The 20351-nt window shown below is 42.7% G+C and overlaps 1 protein-coding gene and 1 long non-coding RNA gene across 17 annotated transcripts in view; one reads left to right on the top strand and one right to left on the bottom strand.

The window, feature by feature from the left end:
- Window positions 1-900: 900 nt before the first annotated feature.
- The window catches only part of SLC8A1 (solute carrier family 8 member A1), a 377627-nt gene continuing 358176 nt past the window's right edge, over window positions 901-20351 (bottom strand). For all 15 annotated transcript variants that reach the window (XM_045079185.1, XM_013044990.2, XM_045079186.1 and 12 more), the window contains one exon: window positions 901-4260. In XM_045079185.1, the coding sequence (XP_044935120.1) occupies window positions 3884-4260 (377 nt within the window). In that variant the 3' untranslated portion in view covers window positions 901-3883. The remainder of the gene's footprint in view (window positions 4261-20351) is intronic.
- Window positions 4260-10170, top strand: LOC106003627. 2 transcript variants are annotated; one of them, XR_006606479.1, is made up of 4 exons: window positions 4260-6116; window positions 8183-8614; window positions 9115-9187; window positions 9614-10170. It is a non-coding gene; the product is annotated as an uncharacterized LOC106003627 (long non-coding RNA). The 2 variants fall into 2 exon arrangements; XR_001176215.2 differs by having other exon boundaries at window positions 8183-9187.

Raw genomic sequence — 20351 nt, 5'->3', positions numbered from 1 at the left:
TGAATTACTGTCTTTGGTATTTAAAGAAATAAATGTCCGCTGCTCATTTTGTGTTTAACCGAAGATTGGTAACTAGGAGACATTAATTATTGATGCAAGAAAATATTTAAATTAGACCTTATTTCCTTCACATGTGAAAGTGTGCCACACATAACCATATGTGGACATAATGAATTCAAAGAAGATTTTAAAGATCATATAAAAATCACTTACATGTACACCATGAATAGATTCTATTATAAGAACTGAACCCAATGATATCAATGGGCTTACAAATAAGTACACAAACTAGAGGTCACATTTTTTTTCACAAATGCTGATTTCTGGTGTCACCTCTTTCTATACTATTGACTATATGATACATCAAGACAATAACAGGTAATTAGTCAGAAATTATTGCAAGGAAGTTCTATTGGGAATCAAGCAGAATATAGTATGATACTAAATGATTAAATATCCCTTAGGAAACAACTATTTACTTCTGATCACTTCATTGGGATTGATTTATTTGCTGTAATATTCTGCTACAAAGTGGTCTGATGTTTATGGTTCATATTCTTGGATGCAGAAAGAATAAAGTGGTACTAAAAGATGCAAAAAAAAAAACAAAACCAAAAAACCAAAAAACAACCAATTAGCGAAATGGAGAAACATCTACCAGACACATATATTCTGACATTCTGCTCTCTTCGGACCTTAAAAATGAAATCTTGTATGATCAAAGGGTTGACATTTGCAAGAGTTTGAATATTGGGTATCTATTTTCTTCCTTTTGGATGAGGATACCAACTACACAATAATACCTTTTTGGTCTTTATTTCTTCAAAACATGAAAACAAAAATGAAGTAGATGACAATGCGAGGAAACATTCCATACAGATTATGCTGTATCACTAGTGATTAAATCAGAAACAATTAGAAACTTTATTTGTTTGTGTCAATAATGTGTACCATTTATAAGGAACAGCACAATTCGTGCACTTCCCCCCTAAAGCTGTGCACAATACACACAAAATAAACAAAATGAAATAACTTTACACAACTACAATTATTAACAACTCTGAACAATCAGAATCATATTTTCCCTATAACATGAAACTTGAAAAAGCAAACAAACCAAAAAGCTTTGAAATTAAAAATCAATGGCAAGAATTTCTGAAAGTCCTCTGTGAAAATTTGCTATGGGATTATTGACATTCCAAATATGGCTAAAATTGAGTGCAAAAATCTAATGTTTAAACAACTCACATCCTTTGACTATATTTACTTGGTGTTTTCTAGGCTAGATTTCCATTTAGTAAATCTTAAAAAAAAAAAAAAAAAGGTTAAGATGTATCCCCAAAAAACTTAGACCCACGGTGTTGGGCCATGGCCTGATGGGGTGAGTCTCCTGGAGATATGAGGAGCTGTAGAGATACGGGGCATAGAAAGGTACTGTTGACCAACAAAGATAAAAACTGGGGTTTATTGGATCTTGTCAGTCATCTGGATCACCAACATGATTGCTTTTCTTGGCTTATAATGGGGAGGTGTACAGATCTCCAAGATCAGCCAAGGATATATAGGATGCTTCCCCTAACCTGTGCTTTACTTCTTAGTTAAAAATCTTAGATATCTGGACAACTGTATTGGTACAATTTCAATGTGTTTATGTTAAGAGTTTTGTAGTTGTGTTTTCCCTTGCAAGATAAAACTGTTTGCATATGACTGTGCTAACTTTTACTCATGGAAACAGCAATCACATTAGCCATGAGCCCGCTGAGGGCAGGGATCTGGGCTGTCTTGTTCATGGTTTAGGCCCCAAGAGTAGCACAGTACCTGGCATTTTGAGTAGTAACCAGCATTTAATTATTCATCCAGTCACCAAATGTTTATTAAATGAATGATCATGATTACTGAGTAGAAGAAGAGGAAATAACTGAACAGCTTTTATCTCTTAAGTATCTTTGAATCAATACAGAGGTCCAGTGGTGTCTCTGATTTAGATTCTTTTTAGAGAGAGACGTCTCTGAGATGGGACCAATGTCATTCCATCTGTCCTCCTCACTGGCTTCACTACTTTGGAATGTTGGGTTTATCCATGCTCTTTGGTATTTTGAAATAGAAAGAGCCATTCCTTTTCCAGGCTGAAAAACCTCCCAGCGCCATCCTGTTGGGAGGCACTAATCTCATTTAATTGCTTACTCCTTCATCATTAAGTACAGAAGATGCACGTGCAAAGGCCAGTTGGTCTCCCTGGCTCCGTTCCTGCTCAGGAATTGCAGACACAGTCAGAGGAGTCTGGGTGGTGAAAGAAACGGGGCTCAAAATAGCCTTTTACATAAAAAAATAAAACAAACAAGCCACTATCTACCCTCTGTGCCAGACAGAGCAGAAGTGAAATAAATACTTTGGGGGCAGGGGTGTCATGTTAATGGAGGCTCTCAAAGCCTGGGCACATCAAATCCAGCCACTGATCTACACTTCTCTCCTTGGCCTTCCAGAATCGTCAACAGGTGACTGCTTAGAGGCCTCTGGTGTATTCCACATGGCTAATTTCCCGTGAAGATACTTGGTAGTTTGCCTACTGTCCTCTCAATAGCTTTAACTTCCCAGCGAACTGTTATTGCTTCTTAGAAATGAATGTGCAGGTCCATGAACAATAAGCCATTTTCTCCTTTTATCTCTAGTATAATCAAACTCAATAACAACACAGAAGTTACAACTCAGGTGAAAAGAAAACTCACTTATGTCTTCAATGTCCAGTCAACATTGCTGAATGGGAGAACAGTATACACTATACTATATATATACACAGATACGCTTATTTTGTTTTTCATCCATGCACTGTGTAACAGGTATCACAACAACATTCCCAAACAGGCACATGAAGAAGGAGCCAATGTTCAGTCATGGCTGGAACAGGATTGTGCAAGCCACAGATGCTTTTGAAATTAAAATTAAAGATGATCCCAGGTGACAGCGAACATGGGACTGGGACACAGAGATGCAGATGGAAAAGAATGATGTGCTTTTTGAGTGGGGTTATTCCTGTTTGCATGAGAGGTGGTGGGCAGGAGGAGGGTTGGGGTGGGGATCCGGGGGCTTAGCCAGGCTGGAAAACCAGAATAAGGGCCTTGCTAAGTACAGTCCAGAGCTAAAGAGATAAATAAATGATTTTGCACGTTCTTGGGAATCGAGGCACATCATTCCTGTACCTGTTGAACAAGAGTGCCAGGCATCATATCTTGAAACACCAGACTGTATCTAGAACCATCACTTCTCCTGGCTGCATTCTGGCTCCCACACTTCTCCTGGGAGGCAGCTCTACTTCTGCTCATGTTCCAGAGATGAGTGCAGAATTTAGCAATCTAGTGAAGACATGCTGCTGCTTCCATGCCCATATCCTTTCCGAATCCAAAATAATTTTTTAAAAGTGTTTGGAGAGAGTAATTATAAGGATTTCAATTTTCTTTACCAAAAACCCATTTGCATATAGATTGGTCATCACCTCCCACAAGCGAAACGAAAACCTTGACCCTCCCAACGAAACAACACAAAATCGAACGTCAGCCACCTCCCAGCCCCCACCAAAAACAAGCAGAAACAGAAAACAAAATCAAAGACTTAACGATTTATGATCCTGGAGAGAACACAGTCCTTCTAGACTGAGCTGCAAAGACGCCCCTGCCTCCATGCCTTTGTTCAATGTGATGATGCCCCTGGGAATGGGAGGTGATGGTTTCTCACTCCGGCCCTAGTACAGAGTATGCTCTTGAAGCTGGATTCCATCAGCAGGTAAGTGAACATGACAAATGTCAGTTTCCTCTGTTCATTATACATAATATTTTATGTATATATATACGTATATATATATATAAATTTACTATATCTGATTGTTCCTTTAGAAGCCTTTTATGTGGCAGTAGGCCTCCAGGGAGGAGAAGAAAATGTACAAGAGCCACAGGAGCACGAAGAGGCAGGATGTGAGGAGCTTGGCAGTCCGGGGCCCACCCAGCTCACCTCCGATTTCCGGCCTCCGCCGATACAGCAGCACCCCCACGTTGATGAAAGCAAAAATGGTGAAGAGAGTGACAGAGAAAGCTAGTGTGCCAGGGGACACTTTGAACTGTTCCCCGTTGGCTGCATGGTAGATGGCAGCGATGGACCAGGCCACGCCGATTCCCAGGAAGACGTTCACCGCGTTGCTGCCGGTGACATTACCTATGGACGCGTCTGCATACTGGTCCTGGGTGGCCGCCACTTTGCTTGCAAATGTGTCTGTGGAGGAAAAAGAAAAAGACAGTGTCACTCAGTATTTTAAAGTGGGCTGTGGAGCGCTGGAAGCGTCAGCCATGTACTCTAGGATCCAATCCCCCAGTGGAAACCCAGGGACCAGGAGAGGGTTTTGCTGTTCTCTGAAGCCCCGGTTCTGTGGTCAGGACGATGGGATCGAGGCATCAGAAGCCAAAGGTTTGGTGTCAGCTGTGTTATTGACCAGAGGATCTTGGTCAAGTTCTTGACCCACAGGTACCACAGGTCTCTCTCATCTTGATCTCGCAGGGTCACATTTTTCAGAGGGATCGTAGCCCATCGACGTCAGAATCATGTGGGGGTCCTGCTGTCATAATGGAATGTGTGACCCCAGGCAGATTACTTAATTTCTCTAAGTTTCAGTTTTTTAATGTGTGAAATGGGATAGGGACGCCCATTTCAGGGTATTGTTAGCCTGAAATACAACATGTGAAATGCTCATGTTTCTTGGAGCAAGGTAAGAGTAGCTCTTTTTTTCCTGTTTTGCAAAGACCATGTAATGCAGGCTAGATCAGTTTACTAAAAGCGGAGGCAGGATCTGATACAGCTCCCCTTATCGAGCTGGTAAACAGAACTTGCAAGATACTCTGTTTCTTTTCTATATAACTTTCTCATTAATAACATCGAGGTCCTCTCAGCTACCTTGGCAGAAGACCTTGCACAGAAGGTTTATAGAAGATGTGAAGAGCTTGTCCAATTGAACTCACAATTGCAGAGCCAGTAACGGCAGGTATGATATCACGGGAAGGTATTATCATGCCACCTGCTCTGGTCATCTGGAGGTTCCCCAGACGCTGTGAGCACGCATGGGCTTGAGGGATGTTGGAACTACTTCTCCCCCTCTGTTGCTAGTCTGTTGCTACCATTAACCTTTGGTAAATCCCCAGTGGAGATGATCCATAAGGCCTGTGAGCTTTTATCAGCCTCTAGATTTTTGTGCTTTACCCTGGCAAGTAGGTTATTTAGGCTGCTCAGAGGATACTGCAGAAGCAGTACCCCCACCCCACCCCCTTTTTTGGAAAGGAAGTCAGTCAACATGGAAGGCTCCATCTCATTAATCCTGACCTTTGCAGTGGAAAAGCAGGTTTTACTTACCGTTCTATAATTAAACTAAGGCAAACACTGCTTCCTCTGTACCAGGCACTATTCGACACGTACTACACGTGTGTTCTCATTTAATCCCCCTTATCAGCCTTAAAGATGCTCCTGTTCCCTTTTGTGATTTGGGAGCACCTCTTGGACAGGCCAATAGATCCAGGCTTTTTTAAACCAAAATGATTCCATTCCCGAGCCCGTTCTCCCTCCTTACCACACTGCCACTCCCAGGAAGACTGGTTTTCCCTTCCTCATTTCAGATGGGCCTGATCCTTCCGCTCGGAAACCCAGACACAGGGGCTTGCAGGATGCTCTTTCCTGCCTAGGAGCGAAGACTGCAGAAGGGGTCGGTGTCTGCTCACCCGCCCGCCCGCCTGGATGTGCGCGGCTCTGTGTGTTCAGATCGTGCCCTGCAGCCCCGTGAGGGCTGTTTGGGAGGCTGGTGCGGAAAAGCCCAGGCGAGACGCATCTTAATGGTCTCTTGCACTTCATTATGAAGAATTATTAGGAGCTGCAGCAGCAGTCGCAAAAAAAAAAAAAAAAAATAATAAAAAAATGAAGTTCTGCTTTTCTTTTTCAAGGACAGGCAGCTGAGCAAGGAAAGTAAAGGAAAGAGTGGAAGGCAGGAGAAAGCAGCTCAGAGCTCAGCTTCTGCAGAGGAACATCTGAGACGCTGCTCTGCGCTGACATGGCGGCCGGCACCAGCTGGTGGCGAACAGATGGCCTCGGTAGGCTGGGCCGTCGGGGTGGAGGCGCTGCCTCCCTCTGCTGCCGGGGCAGGTGGCCTGGTGCCGGGCCACACCTGCCTACCACCCCCCCCACCCCCCCCACCCCCCCACCCCCGGCATGGGCTACAGGGCACATTGGACTTCCAGGGTGCCCCATCTCCGCTCAACCTCTAGACTTTCTGGAGGTTTCTGCCGCTTAACCAGAAGGGAATGAGGCATAACATCAAAGATTCCTGAGCCTCGGGGACCCTAAACACCCAGATTAGACTTTTTGCCAGATCTGCAGGGATGTCCCCCTCCCTCGGTTTTTCAATAGCCTGTTGTGAATATCCAAGGGGAATTCTTGTAATAACAGGCTCCTGTTTTCAAATGCCTTTCTCTGGCTTCCCTACAGAATTAACAGCCAAAGTAACCAGTTTGTCACATAAATGAAACCTGTTTGGGGCCTTCGGCATCTGGTAGGCTTTATTTACCTGCGTTCGACATCAGGCCTTTTGTCTGTTTTAATTCAAAAGCTATGCGAAAATGATAGAGACACAAGCAAATCCAAACCATTAACCTTAGCTCCAGCAGAGACAATGCTGTTTTTCAAATAAAGTATGATGGAATCTCCCCAAATTACCTTCTATCACTGCTTTGCTGCTTCACGCAAAGAGCAACACATCACACACCATATGTCAGGCACTGCCAAGCCTTACCCTGAACGCTAAGCCCATAACCTGCTTACTGTTGAACAAGGCAAAAGACACTCATATGCCATTCCTCAAAGTAAAATCCAAGAAATAACTACTGCTGTGGTTTCAGGGGGAAGGGGGGTGTCGTAATCCTGTGCAGAACTTGGCTCATTAAACAAACACATGCAAATCAGATTTCCCATGTGATTGGCACAAAGTAAGACATGTTGATAATTACATATTATATTACATATATTACATAAATTACATATATATTACATATATATATATATATATCTTCCTACGTATACACCTTAGGTCAGATTTCTAGTAGGAATTTTTCCTTTTAACTCTCACCTTGAACTCTAATAAATTTTGAATTAGCCATAGCCTTAGACTCAGTCATAGCCTTAGACTTTTCATTCTGCTGCCTAGTACCTTTGACTAAAAATCAGTAAGTAGGGAGAGGGGTGCCTGGGTGGCTTAGTTGTTAAGCATCTGCCTTCTGCTCAGGTCATGATCCCAGGGTCCTGGGATCCAGTCCCACATCGGGCTCCCTGCTCAGCTTTCAGAAGCCTGCTTCTCCCTCTCCCACTCCCCCTGCTTGTGTTCCCTCTCTCACTGTGTCTCTCTCTCTGTCAAAAAATAAATAAAATCTTAAAAAAAAAAACATCAGTAATGGGGAAGATTCGACTGGGAGACAGCATGGCTGGAGCTAAACCATACATCACAGAATCAGGACATAACTGTTCTCGGCAGACCTGTCTTAAGAGTTTCCTGTGTGTAACCTTGGCCAAGACATCTGGTCAATGAGCAAAAGAGGTCAGCACACTCCCCTTTCCTCCAGAAATTTTTTTTTCTCCTGAATTTCTCAAACTTTGTAGCTACATACAGATTTAAATGTCCCTTCTGTAAAAAGGATACTTATTATATTCCTACAGGTCACACATCAGGTTTACGATCTAGAGCAAGGGTTTCATCCCAGATGATTTGTTCTTGACTTTTAGCATATTTGGGGGGGGGCAGGTGTTCAACTCCCAGGCAGTGTGCTTAGGAGCTGACACTGATGGTGATTTTAATTGGGATCTAGCCTGTTTGCGGAGGCTTCGCTGTTTCCCCAGCACCTGTGAATTCCTGACAGTAGACAGACCGGGGGGTACGGAGCTTCATTAAGGAGACAGTTTTAGCTCTTCTATCTGAGTGTTCTTGGACAAGACACTTCAGTGTTTTTTTTTTAGGTTCTAGTTTCTTTATCTAAAATAAAGGATTTAGATTAGAATATCTCTAAGACTCTAAGTTTATTGTTTGGGTGGTACACATAGCACATCAAAATGTTAAATTCACATGTATGATTTTGGTATTTCTCTCTCTCTCTTTTTTTTTTTTCCATAGGAGTTGGAACAAGAGCAGCCTTCTTCATTAGACTTGATTAGTGACATTATCTCCTCATTTTAAAGAATGGCCTAAATGAAATCTTCAAAGATCCTAGGAGGGTTTCTAGAGCTGAAGATACTGCCATTGATCAAATTGTGACAGTATTTATGAAATTAAACCATACCACCCAGAGTCTGTTACTTTTCCAAAGAGAGAAATGTTGGCGAAATAATTTACTTGAAGTTAGTTGGACCAGTCATCCATTTATATGAGTAAAGCCATGGGTACACATGAGACAGTGATGACTACTGGCAAACAGTGCATGTAATGTCAAGTTCACACACAACTGGCATGGGGAATACTGGAAGAGCCTGGTTATAAGATCTGGGGCTTCATTCTCACCCACTTAATCAGACTCTCAGAAGAAAGGATACAGGGATATGCATTTCAGTAAGTGCCTTGGGTGAGTCTTCTTGACACCAGTGTTTCAGAACCATGGCTCTAAGGCATGGGAATGGCTATTGTTCCAAATGCCCACTGTTTGGGCAGCCCTGCTGAAAGGAACAGATGTTTGTTTTGGGGAAGCAGCTGATTTCTCTTAGAAACAGTGATGCCCTCAGATACCGGGGTTATTTTACTCACAGAACCACTTAGGTGGGCTTGGTGGAGGGGCCAGGCCTGCCTAACTATAATGTCTTCCCACTCTCAAGTTACACAATGCTCTTATTACTTTTTTTTTTAAGGTTTATTTTAGCTCGAGTGAGCACATGGATTGGCGAGGGGGCAGAGGGAGAGAGTCTTCAAGCAGACTCTCTGCTGAGTGCAGAGCCCTTGGGCTCCATCCTGGGACCCATGAGATCATCACCTGAGCCAAAACCAAGACTTGGACACTCAACTGACTGAGCTACCGAGGTGCACTAATGTTTTACTATCTTTAAACTTCATTCCAGGATAGATGCTACGAAAGGCCAAAGCAGGAAGGAAATTTACTTTAGTTGAATTCTGGCTCTGTCACCTTGCCAGGTAAGAAGCTTACCTACTTCATAGGGCTTTAAAAGAAATGTGTTAACATGAACAGCACTCAGACGAGGGCCTGGCAGCTAAGGAGTGTTCAGTATTATTAGCTATTTTTATAATACAACAAACAGCACCAGAGCCCCAAACAATCAACAAGTGGTAAGGAATTCTGACCTAATGTGATAATTCTCAACTTTTAGGAAGCTATCACATCCTTTAAAGACTTACTTTATGATCCTATGCATTTTAAAATGTGATAGAACATAAAATTATTCTTAAAAATCAAAGACATTTTTTATTTTAAAAATTCCATGTCACCTAAGGCATAAAACGACACTGGAGATGTGTTGGTTTCTAAGGCTCTTATCTCACTGAAAGGCAGGCATCTCTGCTGCATGATGCACCTGTTCCTCTCTTACTCCTCTCTTTTAGGCACTGTGTTCCTGGCTCTTTTAGAATTCGAACAGAAATAGTCGAAGTACTAGTTCTTCTGTCACGGAAGACTTTGAACAAGGTTTTGTCTTTAGTTGTGACATTTACCCAAGTAAATACAAAAACCACACTGCCTCACACACTCTGCTGGTTCATCTCAAAAGAATCCTTATTTGACTTCCAAGCAAAGTTCAAGGGATCAAGGAATTACTGGTGTTTGATTGATTAATGACCAGTCAGGAGTTGTAAAAACAGAAAAAGGGTAAAGCACTTAAATGAGATTTCTGCCCATAAAAGCTGCTCCTGAAAGAGAGAGAAAAAAGAAATAGAGACGGTGACATGGCCTATTTTTAGAAGAGAAGAAAACGGAGGTAAGCAAAAAGCTCCAGAGGACTCGTGTTGGCAGATCAGAACACCTGCTTCTAGTCATTTTTATCCCCAACTGCAAATCAAGCACCAGGGCAACTTCTGAAAAATACCAGCTTTCTAACCCCACCCAAGTTTCTGCTTCATTGGTCTGAACACTGGTGGGTTTTTTTTTTTAATTTTATTTATTTACTTACTTATTCTATTTATTTATTTGGGGGATGGGGAGGTGTGAAGGGGGAGAGAGAAGCCTCAGCAGTCTCCATGCCCAGCATAGAGCCCGACGCAAGTTTCAATCCCACAATTCTGAGATCATGACCTGAGCCAAAATCAAGAGTTGGACACTCAACTGACCTGTCCCTGGACAGCAGTATTTTTAAAGCTCCCCCAACTAGACTGAGATCCGCTCAGAGCCTTTGTGTCTTCGTCTGTGTAAGGACAATGGCACCTCTCATAGATTAGCCTGGATAACATATGAAATAGCCCTGACACCATTTTTTTGTTGTTGCTGTTGTTACCAAGTAACTTTTTGTTCTGCTTATATTAACTTGAATGTTTGCACTGTGCAAGAGTACCCTGGGACTTGGTTTTCCTAGCATGTATTTGAAATCCCGGTAGATTTTAAGGGCGCCTGGATGGCTCATGCAGTTAAACATCTGCCTTTGGCTCAGGTCGTGATCCAGGGGTCCTGGGATTGAGCCCTGTGTCAGGCTCCCTGTTCAGCGGGGAGTCTGCTTCTCCCTCCTCCACTCCCCTACTTGTGCGTGCTTGCTTGCCTGCTCTCCGTCAAATAAATAAAATCTTAAAAAAAAAAAAAAAAGATATCCTGGTAGATTTTAAATTCAGAGATGAATTCTAATTAGAAGAAAAATAATAGGGGCTTATTTTCCAGGGGACACAAAACAGAGAAGAGGATAAACACAAACCAACAGTGCCATTTGATCGGACTTCCAAAGTGTAATTTGATCCGTGTTTTCAAAAGAAAATAACACTCCAGTCTTAAACACCTCCATGATGGGGTGATTGATTTTTCAGTATGATGATCATGAACATCCAGGAGAGGGTCTAAGGTTCCCCTTCCTTGTCCAAACCTCTAGCTTCATGAGATTTGCTAAAATTTTCTAAAATCCCTGGTTCTAAATCTCTGAGGTCAATAAAAACACCTGAGCATCTCAGAGAACTCTGTCTGAGATGGGGCTCATTCTATTCAATCGCTTCATCACTCTCCCGACTCCCACACTTGACCCTGAAAAAAGCCCCAAGCCAACGAGCTGGGTGTAAAGCAAAGAAGTGATGTTCTGCCCTGGTGGTCTCTTGAGACTTGGATTAACATGGTTCTGGAGTGGACTAGATTATGTATGTTAAGCAGGTTTGGTGCTTTGACTTTGGGAGTCCTTATTTCCTTCCCCAAATTAAAAGGTTCATGCAGATCATCGCAGTGGAAGTTCCAGTGTGTGCCTGAAAAACTAAGGGGCTTAGGTTGGCTGACTTGAGAAAAGTCTCCTGATCTGGTCAAGCGATGAACAGGCAGCTTGATGCTGACCATAATACTGCGTAGGTCCCAGTGAGTTCGTGTGAATCAGCGGTTCTGCTTGGCATTGAGACACATAAGCAAGCTGAGGTCATTGTCAGGAGTTCCTTTGGTCACCTGGTTCCATGTTACTCTGTGGTTAACCATGGTCATTACTGAAGAATGCTGGTCCTGATTCCCATGGACTGCACAATGTCTCTAGTTAGAGTAGTAAGGAGCCTGAGCTAAGGAGTAAGACCTAGTTCTCCTCCCATTTGCCGTACGCTGGCAGTGTGGCCTTGGGATAACCTCTCTTCAAGCCTCTGATATATAAAATAGGGAAAATAAAAATCCTCATTTATATAGCCATGACAATGATCAAAAGTACTGCAACACAACTTAGCATGGTTTTGGAAGTTCGTAAATGCACAGCAAATACTGTTATATTTCAGAATTCTTTGTTCTGGTGATAACAAAGACAATGTTAATGTTATTAAAATTTTTCATTATGGTTTCCTTCAGCTAGGTGGTTTATGTTTCATAGATCTTATGTAGGATTTTGGGAGAATGTGTGTCTCTTTGATGTCCAGAAATGATGGTGGTGATAAGGGCAACAATAACATTTACGAGGCTCCTAGGAGAGGCTCTACATATGGCTTCTCATTTAATCTGCAAAACAACCATATGAGCTAGGAATTTCTATTATCTTCATTTGATAGATGAGAAAACTGAATCTCTGAGTGTAAGAAATTTGTCCAGGGGCAGCTGGGTGGCTCAGTGGGTTAAAGCCTCTGCCTTCAGCTCAGGTCATGATCCCAGGGTCCTGGGATCGAGCCCCACATCAGGCTTTCTGCTCAGCAGGGAGCCTGCTTCCTCCTCTCTCTGCCTGCCTCTCCGCCTACTTGCAGTTTCTGTCTGTCAAATAAATAAATAAAATCTTACAAAAAAAAAAAAAAAGAAAAGAAAAATTTTTTCAGAGTTATATAGCTAGTAAAAGGTGAAACTAGAATTCAGATCAAACAAATATGATTCTAGCTAGAGCTCATGTTCTTAACCACAGGTCCATGGTAGTTTATTTTTTTAGGATTTAGTTTTTGGGGAGAGAGAGAGAGAGAGAGAGAGAACAAGAAAGTGTGCAGAGGGAAGGGTAGAGGGAGAGAGAGAATTTTTTTTTTTGAAGATTTTATTTATTTATTTATTTGACAGAGAGAGAGATCACAAGTAGGCAGAGGCAGGCAGAGTGAGAGAGAGAAGGAAACAGGCTCCCTGCTGAGCAGAGAGCCCGATGTGGGGCTTGATCCCAGGACCCTGGAATCATGACCCGAGCTGAAGGCAGAGGCTTTAACCCACTGCCACCCAAGCGCCCCGAGAGAGAGAATATTAAGCAGACTCCGTGCTGAGCACAGAGCCTGACACAGGGCTTGATCTCATGACCCTGATATCATGATCTGGAATGAAACCAAGGGTTGGACGATCAACAGACTGAGCCATGCAGGTGTCCCAGAGCACAAGAGCGTGGGTATTAACAAGGACTAAATAACATATCTGAAATTTGAAAATGGACAAAGCATTCAAAGAGGATATCCAGAAACTTCATCATGTTCACCTGGGACAGAAACACTTTATGAAGGGGCTATTTTCATGGATGACCCTTCATTTCTTTAGAACAACATTAGAGATCACTGACAAGGTAATTTTATCAATTCCTTAAGTTCCTGGTTTCTTTTGGGTATTACATTTACACTGTCTTTCTAGTACATAAAAATAGGCTTGAGAGAACCTACTTTTAAAATAACATCAAGGTACTGCTATTTTCAGCATTGAGCCATAATCCTATTATTTTTTATAATAAACCTTTTTTTTTTTTTTTAAGATTGATTTGAGAGATAGAGAGCATGAGTGTGGGAAGGGTCAGAGGGAGAGAATATCCAAGCTGCCTCCCACTGAGCTTGGAGCCCAACTTGGGGCTGATCTCATAAGGCACGAGATCAGGACCTGAGTCAAAAGCAAGAGTGGATGCTTAATGGACCCAGCCACCCAGGTGCCCTTATAATATACCATTATTTTATTAATACTGAGTCCATGAGGGTAAAGCATGGTTGAGATTTAGTCACGCAACATTTTGGTAATTTTGAAAAGGCAAAAAAGGGGATGTTTGGGGCCCAAACAAATAGCTGACTGTCATTTTCCCAAACCAGTTTATTACTAGACACGACTAGAACGCCTTGCCTCGAACACAGTCCGGGGCTGCCCTGCACGAAATAGGGTCCCTTCAGCTCTCTTCTTCCTTCCTTCCCCTTAATCCCCCTCTTTCCCTCAACCCTCCCTTGCCTTTGAGGCCAGGTTCGTTCTTCTATTACTTTGTTCTATTTCTGGAACATCCATCCCTTATCTGAAGCGTCTCAAGTCCTACTTCAGAGATGGTAAAGAGTCTTGCTAGCAGTAGACATGGCTGAGTGAGACAGGATAGAAGGACTGCACTAGAACTTAGAGAAAACAGAAAACCTCCCTCTCCCTTCCAGGTAGCCCTCCTAGGTTAAAAAAGAACTTCCCTGTCAGCTGGGTCCTGTTAGTGTCATTCAGGGCCTGCAGATCTACATGATATGCTGAAGACACCCATGTGCCTTGTGTCCTTGTAGATACTTACCCAGGTATATTCCCCCACAGACCTTCTCTTTTTGAAAGGGATTGCTTTGTGCGTTATGAACTCAGGAAAGCACCAGCACTATTAAAAGTAGGCAAACAGAGGCAACTCAAGAAATAGAAAAAAAAAAGGTTACTGCATACAACTTCAACCCAGGCCTGGAGGCAGTAGGTGCTACCTGACAGTTGGGAGTTGAGGCGGTTCTAGAAAGTTTTGGTAATTCTTCTACTTCTGCTCCTACTTTGCGTTGATGGGGTGTACAATTTTTTTCCATTAGCTTATTACTATGGATTAATTGAATGGTCCCCAAAGGCATATGTGTCTATCAAAAGTCTTAAAAAAAAATCACAAAATCTTTGATCCAGCAATTTTATTTTGGGGGATTTAGAAGTAATCCTGCAAGTGTGAACGTTTATGTGTGGGGGTAGTCAGTGCAGAGTTTTTATGTTAGAGAAAAATTAGAAAACTATAGTTTCTGGTAAAAAATTACAAGTTTGATGTGCAAATGTTAAAATTATGGTTAGAGGTACAATAACAAAGTAAAATGTTCATGACACTGCTAAGTGAAAAAGGTTCTGTAACTATGTTTAATATAAGTCCATTAAATGTGGGTAATTAGTTATATCCTTGTATATACATTTTTGTTCAATTTCTTTAAACATCCCAGGATTTTAAAATGAAATAAAGATATAAAAATGCAAATGGATGGTGGGACTGCTGGATGGTTTTTTAAAAATTTTGTGCTTATTAATATTTTCCATTTTAATTACAAAGATTGTGTTTATGGTATTATTAAAGGGCTAACCTACATTTTTTTTAAAAAGCCTCATCTACATAATAGAGTCTGTCTGGGAAGGGAGGAAAGGCTGATTTTCAGACTTTTCTTGTCCTTTCGGTGGTCAGGGCTATGGTAGCAAGATCCTAAGAAGGAAGGTATCCTATGAAGGACACACAGAGCAGGTGCATTTCAATGGGCAGCAGGGTGGGGGGCAGGTAGAAGTGGTGAGGAGATTTCCTGGCCCTCAGGGACTGGCCTGGAGTTCGGAGTCAGGCAGGTGCCCAGGACAGGCCATAAAGGGGAACGAGGATTCTGAAAACAAACTTCACCCACTATAAAAGTTTTCTGAAGACCACTTGTGAGGGGAAGAGATGTGTGAGTCTTAGTTTCCTTCCAACCATCACATTGTATTTACTAATTGTATATTCCATTGACTTCAACCCACAAAATCAGTTCGCATATTCATTTGTTAAGAGCTCTGTCCCCTTGAGACTTCTGGGAAAGGACCTAAGACCCAAGTGTTCATTGGTGCTTCAGCTCTCAATAGAGATGCAATTTGCACCGCAGAGACTAGAAAGGAAGGTGTGGAGCTGTATCCAAGCTGCTAAGGGTACGTGATGAGACGGAACTCTCACGTCAGGTTCTATCCTTGTCTCTCTCCCAGGCACCTAGTATAGCTCTCGGTAGACACTTTTAAAATGTCTTTTGACAAAAATTTCTTATTTTTACATCTTAGAATTTTCAGAGCTCTCCCATAGATGTTGTACCATTTGCTCTTCGTGACAATTCAGTGGGTGGGTGGACGGGAGGAGCAGGTGGAAAAGATCAGTCCTGATCTTTTCAGGGGACAAAGCCAAAGCTCCCCAGGAGTCCGACGAAATGGGAATGCAGGGGTGGGCTTAGAATCCACGTCCTGTCGTTCCCGGTGCCCAGGTCCTCACGCGGCAGCCTTGTTTCCAAGATGCTTCGTCAAATCCTGTTCTTGCCAGCTACTACCCCATGCTCTGAACCGAATAACACATCAAGATTGCCTACCTCCTAAGGCTGCGGTGGATATGGAAGAGATAAATTATACAAATGTACCTTTTAAACAATGAAGCTATGCAAACGTGGTTCCTATTGAGACACTTTTTGTTTCATGCAAATGCTCTGCCCTGATGAAATCATCATGAATCACTGATGCCTTAATGTGGATCATTTGTTGGTTATTCCAAAGTAATAACTGACACAGACCATTCCCAACAGGAGGGGAAGAAGCACTGGGGAGAAAAGCCCAGGGCACTTGGGTACTCTCCCGTAAGAACAGATGTGGTAGGGGCTGAGAAGAGAGTCTCAGCTGCCCAGAGAGAGAAGGAAACCACCAAATAACTCAAAGGGGTTATTTAAAGGAATAGGCCAGGAAAAAGTAACCTCTATTCATCATTTCTAAGATTTGAACTGCCTGGATGAATTTTCAGGCGGATAACTAGAGGTCTGAGTAGGTAATTTGCCGATTCTTGGTGTAGGAGTCACACCACCCTATTAAAATCCTCCTCCACGTGCGTAGAACATACGTGCTGTCAATGCCAGGATTCCATAATCCTGCTTTATTTTCTTTTCAACATGGTTCATGCTCACTGCTATCTGAAATGTTATCCTATTTTTGTGAAGCATCCATTTTCTTCCACTGAGGTGTGAACTTCATGGGATTCAACCTAACATTGGTCTTATTTATCCCTCTGTGTCTACTGTGTCCCACAGAGCCTACTGTATAGTGGGGGCTCCCTAAATATTTGTAAAATCAACGAAACTGAGTGCAGAATAGTTCTGGATCCTATGTTATGGCCCCCTATCCTACTGCTTCCTTTGACTTCATTTAAAAATGGTATTAATCTCCTTCTTAATGCCTGATGACTAGTGTAAAGAGAAGACCACCTGACGATTTGATGATCAAGAACGCCATATTGTCTCACTCAGTTTGCACGTCCTGACTCCTGGCTTCGTCTGTCAAAACAAAAGCTTTTAATTTTCAAGATTACTTTTCACTCCTATCCCTGCTGCGGACTCAACCCTGGTGTAGCTGTTGTAGAAGAAAGGACTTGATCCACATTCTCAGGACAAGAAGACTTGATACTGAAGTTACCAACACGAGGTTCTTCTGGGTGTTATGACCCTTGTCTCCCTAAATGTGAAATTCTAGAAGCACAGACCAAAGGATGGGCAGCACCCGAGCCACTTCTAATGCGACCTCACCCTGAATACTGAGCCCCCTCTGAGCAGCCTGTCTTGCGGTGCTCTAGTTTGACGGGTGAGATTAAGGGTTCTGGCTTGCCATGTTTCAGCCGGCTGAAGCATCCTCAGACATAGAATCCTTCAGGGAAGGACGTTTTATATGATCCTTTTGCCACATTTGTGGTGATTTGTTGTTTTACAACTGCAATGCAGGAATGAGAAGGTATAATTAGCCCGCTGGGTCCATTTGTAGACCCCAGCGGGGATCTCTGCAGTTCGGGACGACAGCAAGTCTTGCTTCTTGTCTCAACCCACGATTTTTTATAATGATAACCTAATAAGAGTTTACAATTTATGGAGGACCATGTCAAAAAGCCCCCTGGGCTCCAGAGGGCAGGGGAGAGGAGAAAGAAAACAAATACGAAACGTAATACTCGGACTGTAAATGATAGAACCAAAGTAAGCTGACTTCTCTTTAGCACAAAATACAGGATTTATATGTGCTGAGCTAAACAAAGGTTGTCAAATATGATCACCAATAGATTTGGCATTTCTGGGTCATGTGCCAGGAAAGGTGGCCAAAGAACGTAAGGCGTTTTATGGATTTAAATCCATTTTCTGGAATGAAGCAGAATATGAACTAATAATACATAGTTTATGTTTCATTCTTGGGAAGAGGCAGGATGTGAGGCCTGTGTGCTGAGGAACGCTGACGGCGGCGTTCCAGCTGGCTTTGTGCAGAAATGCCAAGTACCACGGCTTCATGCTATAATATGCACTATCCCCAACAGATATTAAAATGCTTTTACAGTCACATGTAAGACTTGCTTTTTATTTGCCTTCTTTTCTCAAAATACCATTGGGCTTTAAATCTGTTGTTCATGCAGTGCCATGACATGGCAATTAAGTTCTGCTTTTTTATACTACACATTTTTTTTTCTTTTGAATTTAGTAATAATGGGTCAGTCTGTGTGTAGGGAGAACATGTACATGGCCTCTGTTCAAGGTCCTGGGCTCTACTCGCTCCCTAAGGGGTCCAGGGGCCAATGACTAGTATCTACAGGGTGACATGCTGAGGCCAGGGATAAGAGTAAGAAGCTGAACTCATTGGATTTCCCTCGTGAGCACTGCGTTATGATTACCTGACTCCCTGGACCAAGGATATTTAGGCTCAAGGTGTTACCCCAAGAGTCATAGTGCTAATTCAAAATACTATTGTGTGGTATTTTCCCCAGCGATTTGGAATATATGAGCCAAGATTACCTTTGTGGGGAGGACAGTGGGATTGTTCTAAAGGCTGGCTGCCCAGTTCCATATATGGACAAAGGGATGAAGCCGAAAACCTCTCTCACTCAGAGTTTGCAAATGTCGGTAGAGATTTTGTGGTGCACAAAACAAAAATTATTTAAAAATCTTACAGAACCTGAGATAAATGACTACCTTTTGTATTACTAAAATGCAATTACTATCATGTAGAGAACCCGTGACCTTTTTATATTAAAATTGGTCCCTGAGAAATGTTGAATAAAGGCAACTCTGTGGGTCAAGAAGTTACATTAGTGGTTGCCTGGGACAGGTGGTAGAAGTGAGGATTCCCTGTCAGGAGGCGAGAGGGATCTGATGAGGGTGAGGAAATGTGCTAAAACTGGATTAGGGTAGTGGTTGCAGGGTATTAGAGATCTGCTAAGAAAATCACTGAACTGTATCCCTCGATGAGGGACATTTCTGGTATATATATATATTATGTCTCAATAAAGTTGTTAAAAAATGCAGCCCGAGGCCTGACTATGGAAGAAAAGAAATGCAAAAAAAGTGGCTCTTGAAATTTTTCATTTTCATTATCTTATTTTCAAATGGGAGAAGGGAGAAAGATGAAAGTTGCCACCTCAACCTTATTTACAAGTCCTCTGTAGGAGACCCGTGCTCTCATGGATCCCCTTGGAGCAAACAGGTCTAAGGCCTTCAGGGCACTTGACATTGGCTCCCTTTGGAATATACCTTGAGACTAAAAAGGGGAGGAAATTTATATTCATCCACATTGCACATTCATAACACCCGCTCTCTGGACACACACACACACACAAACACACACACACACACTGATTATCCACACCGCTGAATGGGGTGATGTTTCTGCCAATGTCCTTGCTTTGGGTGACCTAGACTCTGTAGGAAGGATCAGATAAGACCAGGATGAAATATTTTTAGCTTCCCTTCTCCTACACTGTGGTTTTTGTGGAACTGAGTGCAGGCGGCTGGCGTGGGGTTGGGGCCCTAATCTAAAGACCATGGAGCTTCCTGTTGGGCATTCCACACGCTGAATTCTCCTGGACCCCCTACGAGGGGACCTCATGGTCAGCATCTTGGTCCCCCCCAGCCTCGTGCTCCCTGCCCGCTGTTCACACAGTCCTGCCCTGGAGACAAATCCAGGATTGTAACTGCCAGCAAAAAAAAAAAAAAAACAACAAAAGTACTAAACACAAATTCTTCTTTTGGGCCATAAGAATAAAGGATACGGATCGTTTTGAAATGGGTGTTTCCCAGGTTTTTACAAGATGCTTTGGGTCTGCTGCCTGGAGTCTACTGCCCAGTGTTTTTTCAGTTTCGGTAACAGGCTGTTCGTGTGCCATTTATGGAGCAAATCTTGTGAAATCTAGTATTCAGCCTTCCTTTGTTTTGCTCTGTCCTTATGTTTGCTTTTGTGAGCTGCTTTCAACTGCTATGACATCACCTATTCGTAAGAGAGTGTGCTGATACATACGGAGCATTTTACCTCCAGCTCTCTGGTCCCCGGCACGAGGCTGAGTAAGGTCCTAAGCCTAGGATTAGTACTGCGTGGTGCTGCGCTCTGGCTGTGTCCCTGGGTGGCTCTGCCTCTTGGCCGGACTACGATCAGAGGGCCTGTTTTCAGCAGTGCTGACCTTTCTTGGTGGCAAAGAAACTGCTTATTAGGGTATCTGGAAATGAAATACACCTGCCCTTTAGGATCCTCTTGGGGGAGCAGACATTAAAGCCGTGGGGAAATCATGATGCAGAGTAAAGCAATTCTGTTTTCATTCCCATTTAAGCTGATGTGAAATGTTAATCATCCAATTAAAAATGTATACACACTGTAGCTACGGCACTTCCTCTCCAGCCTGTGGCTGAGTTGAAACGCCAGTGTTCAGAGGATTAAGTTCAGAGAGGATACAGTACAGTGGCAGGAAACAGGAACAAAATTGGGAATGTC

Source organism: Mustela putorius, unplaced genomic scaffold (assembly GCF_011764305.1).
Source record: "Mustela putorius furo isolate JIRA1106 unplaced genomic scaffold, ASM1176430v1.1 tig00000281_pilon_pilon_pilon, whole genome shotgun sequence".
Lineage (NCBI taxonomy): Eukaryota > Metazoa > Chordata > Mammalia > Carnivora > Mustelidae > Mustela > Mustela putorius.
Note: the sequence above shows the minus strand (reverse complement) of the source record. Positions and strands in the feature narration are given on the sequence as shown.